General features: G+C 35.4%; 1 protein-coding gene across 2 annotated transcripts; it reads right to left on the bottom strand.

The window, feature by feature from the left end:
* Positions 1-795: 795 nt before the first annotated feature.
* LOC116111265 (heterogeneous nuclear ribonucleoprotein 1) lies at positions 796-4,870 on the bottom strand. Of its 2 annotated transcripts, none has more exons than XM_031397461.1 (5): positions 4,558-4,870; positions 4,324-4,441; positions 3,767-3,993; positions 2,280-3,474; positions 796-1,410 (listed from the first exon to the last, which is right to left on the bottom strand). In XM_031397461.1, exons 3-5 carry the CDS (start codon positions 3,986-3,988, stop codon positions 1,397-1,399), a joined length of 1,431 nt encoding a protein of 476 aa, XP_031253321.1. In that variant the 5' UTR covers positions 3,989-3,993; positions 4,324-4,441; positions 4,558-4,870; the 3' UTR covers positions 796-1,396. The 2 variants fall into 2 exon arrangements, with proteins under 2 accessions (XP_031253321.1, XP_031253320.1); XM_031397460.1 differs by having other exon boundaries at positions 3,767-3,996.
* Between the last annotated feature and the right edge of the window lie 674 nt (positions 4,871-5,544).

Genomic DNA, 5,544 nt, shown 5'->3' on the forward strand with positions numbered 1-5,544 from the left:
TCCTAAGTTTAATTGGAGGCTGAGGTTAAGAGAATAATATGAACTTATTTAAATTCAAATATCGAAACAATTATTAATAATGATAGAGAAAGCCACATAAATTATACGAACAATACTACACATATAAAGTTGGTGAGTCAATGATGCGAAAGTAAACTTTTTATCACATCAACCCATAATTGACGTGATTTTGGCTTATCGGAATTCACATTAATTAAAATATCAAGTCGGATCCCAATTTTATATGCATAACATTATTATACACATCTTATTAAGAGAAATATTATGGTCCGTGAACAAAACAGGGCCACACACATATATAGTAGGTATTAAAATTTTGGAAGTTTGGCAAATACAAAGTGAAAGGAAAATGACCTGAAAATCCAGTAAGACATCCTATTCCAAGAAAGTGTGGATAAGAACCCAAATGTGGCCACACAGAATACTAGAACAGCCAAAGCCTTTAAAGATCAGAAACTCAAAATCTACTTGCAGATAAACCCATTGAAAGATACAAGCCAACCCCATTAATTGGTTCATTGTCATTTTGCATACCCCCCCACTTATCATATCATCCTATCCAGACAACCATTGCCCGACAAATCTCGTCGTTTAATACAACTTCTTCGAGTAGAGTTTATGAAATTAAAACGTCTTAAGAACGCCGCTAGTTTGAAACTTGCATGCAATAAGATTGATGTAAAAGAAGAAGAAGAAGAAATGAGCTTAATTCAAACATTCATTTGATAAACAATTGTAATGTAAACTTGTATGATAATATGTTCAATAAAAAAATGAATCAAAACATCTAGTACCTTATTTGGCGGGGATCTTAAATAGGAATCCCTCTGATGTTTCACACTAGTAAATCAAACAGAACCTCACATACAATCTGGGAAAAAAACTGATCCCAGATAAAGAGGAAACATATACGTACAAGAACCGGCAACTTTGCCGGGTACTACAGCACTTGAAAAGAAAAAAATAAAAATCAGAAACTTAATACTCTACTGTTTAATGCCATATCGCGCAGATCTAGCTGGATATGCATAACACGTTAATTGTCCAATCATTCTGAGTATATATCCCGCAATCTGATTTTACACCTCATTCAAACGCCAATAAAGAAATCTAAGTTTTTTGTTTTTTCACTATATCAAAAGGAAAAAAAAAAAAAAAATCAAACCTCAAACCTTACACAAAATCCCTTGTAACTGCTTTCTCTTTGAATGTTGTGTATACTTCAAATCAAGAACCCCCGTTAAAGCTATAAGACCGAATTCATAATAAGCTGAAATGTAACATGAGGGAGACGTATGAAATTCACAATCCTCATCCGTATGACCTCATTCTCTGTACCTACAATGTACCTTTTGATATCCAAAAGACAAATCTCCTACGTAGCAATTCCTGAAACAAGTATTGTTCCAACAAAAGAAAAAAACAAATTAATTAAATACAGGATAGCATTTAGAACTCAACATATCAGAAAAAAATGCATGCACAAAACCAAGAGCCAACTCTTTCAGAATCAAGTGTGAAAAACATTGCCTTTCTGTACATCACATGTGCATCATTGAGTTCATGTTTGTGCAACAAAATTTGCAATGGCCACTAAAAATGATTATCTAATTCAACAAAAACAGCAACATCTGGCATGCATTATTGAATGTATTATATGCACAGTTTTGAAGGTAGAGAAGGAATAGATATCCACATTCAGTAGAATGGATTAGTCTCATTGCGTAAGACATGAGCACATATCAATTCAACTTAGCAACTTTTCCGATAAAATAGTCAGTATGAAAGGCTAGTAAGTTTCTTAAAGAAAACTTGAGCTCCCCTTGAGGATTAACACCAATTTATGTGGATCTCAAGTACTTCCAGAGATAAAACGTACTATTTGGATTAGATTCACAGAATGCAATATCAAAAGTCTGATTCATTTCCAAGTGCTCCCTAAACAAAATTACAAACGTCTAATAGGAATTGAAGTACATTCTTGACACTTGAAATCTGTGAATAAAATACAAAGTCGCTCAAACTTGTAGATAAATAAAAACAAGGATATGAAACAGAACTTGGAGCCATCAAGTATTATGAACTTTCTAGAAGCTGCTACAACATTCCTCCTATCTACTAGTATTTCTTTCAGAGTTAAGAGAAAGTTCAACTATAAACTTCATGTTCATAATGCTTGTGTTCAAATGACTCTTAAACTTGACAAATTCAAGAAGTAAAATCGAAATAATAGAAAAATAAAAGGAAGAAATTCTTACCTCTATTTGACTGTCGACTGGTAACATTGTAACTTCCAATGAAACCCTCAGAACTTTTGGCAACATCAGCTGTTATACTGCCAAGCCCATAACTGAATGCACTAGAACCATCTAGTTCAGGAGTGGCAGATCGCCAAGTTGGGTCACCATAAGCTGAGCCACTGCGGTACAAGTCCCCATAAGACCCCTCATAACCACCAGTTGACCCAGCAAATGACGAAGTTGGGACCACACCTGTGCTACTGTTTCTTCCAAGCCCTCCTCCTCCCAGCCCATAGATGCCATCACCACTCCCATAACCCATATTCCCACTAGCATAGCCAGAAGCACTTCCTCCACCAGGAGTTGAAACAGTCCCCCAATTGGCTCCACTATTTCCAAATGAAACTCCGAAATTCCCACTTCCAGTACCCATGTAAGCACCGGGGCTGGCAGGATTTGAGGCATTGTTAGGGCCCCCATTTCCCCAGACATTCCAGGAAGTTGAGCTCAAAACAGAATCATTTCTTCCAGCACCCCCACCATAGCCAATAGGTGTACTATACCTGCTTGCAGTTCCACCAGGATAAGGACTCAACATTCGTCCATAACCTAGACTACTACCAAAGTTGGAAGTCCCGCCATAACTTGGGCTCAACCCTCCTTCCATATTCACACCTATTCCATAACCAGTAGCACCAAATGGAGAAAATCCAGTCCGACCAGTCGCAAGAGGGCTAAACCTCCCATCCATCCTAACTCCAAAACCTCCAACCGGGCTCAGATTATATCTCTGAGCAAAATTATTAAGGAGGTTGGTGGCTCTATTCAGACCATAGTTATTATATCCTATCATAGGGCTGCGAATGGGCCCTGGAGATAGCTCCTTTGGCACTGCTCTCTTGACCTCAACCATTTTCCCATTCAGTTCATGAAATGTTTTGTGTAAAACTCTATCCACTGCTTCCTCAGAATCATAAGTAATGAAGCCAAAACCTCTTGGCCTTTGAGTGTTGTGATCATACATTACGACCACATCAGTAATTGTACCAAACTGATCAAAGTACTTCTTGAAGTCATTCTCAGTAACTGTAGAAGCTAAACCTCCAACAAAAATCTTTTTTGTGCGTCCAGGGCCAGGAGAACCATGAATACTGACAGTGTTTCTACTCACCATGTTCTGATCATCCCTGGGAACAGCCTTCTTTGCTTCAACCTGAAAATTGTGAAGCCAAAACTAAAATCAAAAAACCACAAGTCATTTCAAGTTCCAAGCCAACAATGAGGATCATATATTGTTAAAACAAACTAATCTTGATTCACTTAAGAGGCATGAACTCATAACAATAAAATGACACAAAGAACATCTCTAATTTCACATAACAGAAATCAACTACATGTCAAAAAGATTACATTTTCAAGCAGTAACAACTAAATTCAAATTATATAAGTGGGAGAAACTCAATTGATCCACAATGTACAAAGCATATTTGCATAAAGCTACTCACCGTGCGTCCATCAATCATGTGCTTATCCATGATGACCCTCTCAGCAACAGCAGGATCGGAAAACACCACAAAACCAAAGCCACGAGCACGACCTGTGGCTCGATCTCTCATGATCACCGCCTCCACCACTTCTCCATAGTTCCTAAAATATTCCTTGAGACGTTCTTCGTCTGTGTCCCAAGAAATCCCACCAATGAAGAGCTTACCAAGATCTGATTCCATCTCTTCTGCTACAATCAATCACAATTCACCTCATCAATCAAAAAAAAATTCCAATCTTAACATAACAACATAAAAGCCATAAAACACAATACCCAAATGGATTCAAAGCTCAAAGGAATTGAAAAACTTGAGAATTCAATCAAATTCTCGGCAGCAATTGAACATGGAAAATTCCATTAACCAAAACCAATACAAATCATACATGTTTAGATTGATGCCACACAATTAGATGCTTAAAACAGTAAAAGAATATCAACTTTCTATCTATAGAAGCTGAGCCAACAAATCCAAGTGGGAAGAACAACAATCAAACAGGAAACAAAACAAAAACACACCTTAAGTGATGAAACTGATAGAATCTGATTGGCAATCCAGTGAAATAAAAAAGTGGGAAATTGTCAAATCCAATCAAGGATCATAATTAGATCCTTAAAGCACCAATCAGAAGCAGACCTGACAATCAAAATTAAAAGATCAAAACTTGAGCTTAAAAAATTGATCTTTATGAATACCCAGATAGCATAAAACAGAGATCAGATAAGAAAACAAGAGATAGAAAGAGAATTCACCATGTTCGAAAGGAACCAGATGAGAAAATGAGAGAAACTAAGATCTGAAAAGAGGAATAAGAGTAATGCAAACAGAGTAGATGTTCATTTATATGTGTTTTTAAATAAATAAATAAATAAATAAAAAACTCTCTCTCCCTCTTTCTCTCTGTTTCTCTCTGTATTTGTTTTATCTTTGGTTATTCCACTCCTCTTAATTAAATCAAAAGAAATGGAATTTGTAGCAAGAGATGGGTAAGAGAGAGATGGAGAAAGAGAGAGACACACAGAGAGTCAGAGAATTTTTATTTTTATTTATATATAAATAGAGAGAGATTGCCAAATCCTCTGGTGTAAGAATATTTGGAGGAGCCTAAAAAAGAGTGATGGCATTGGCAGGAGTTAAAAATTTATTAAAAAAAAAAAGATTGTTTTTTTTTGTTTTTTAAAAATACTTATTTTTGCTTTAATTATATTGTTTTTTAGGTTGATTATTTTATCCACATGGGCATATGACATTGTATTCCTTGCTTGCTTGAGTTATAGTTATAGCAAAGCCAAATCATGTGGATCTTTTTTGAGAAATTTTTTTGCTTTGATCAATTAATATAAAGTTTTTACAGAAATTTAGCATTATTTATGGCTTTTTGGGCCCAAAGGGTTAATGTAATAGTGAACCACAAATGGGAAAATTTTATGACTTTTTCAAGACACTACAATGGAGATGGATTGGATTCATCCCTCTAGTTTTATTATAAAGTATTTATGCATATGTGATATTGAAGCCAAAATCAAGTATCTAAACATTCATAATTTTACACTAAATTTATAACTTCTAACCTGTCAAGCAAAACCAAAAACTAGTGTTATGCTAATAATAACAAGGCTTATTGTGATAGATCTTAGAAACGGTATTCTACTTTTATCTGCGATCATTGCTTTTAAAAAGTATTACAAACCCTATAAACATATCGTAAATTTGATTTTAGAGATGATCGTTATTTTTTG

This window comes from Pistacia vera, unplaced genomic scaffold (assembly GCF_008641045.1).
Source record: "Pistacia vera cultivar Batoury unplaced genomic scaffold, PisVer_v2 Contig630, whole genome shotgun sequence".
In the NCBI taxonomy this organism is placed as follows: Eukaryota; Viridiplantae; Streptophyta; class Magnoliopsida; order Sapindales; family Anacardiaceae; genus Pistacia; species Pistacia vera.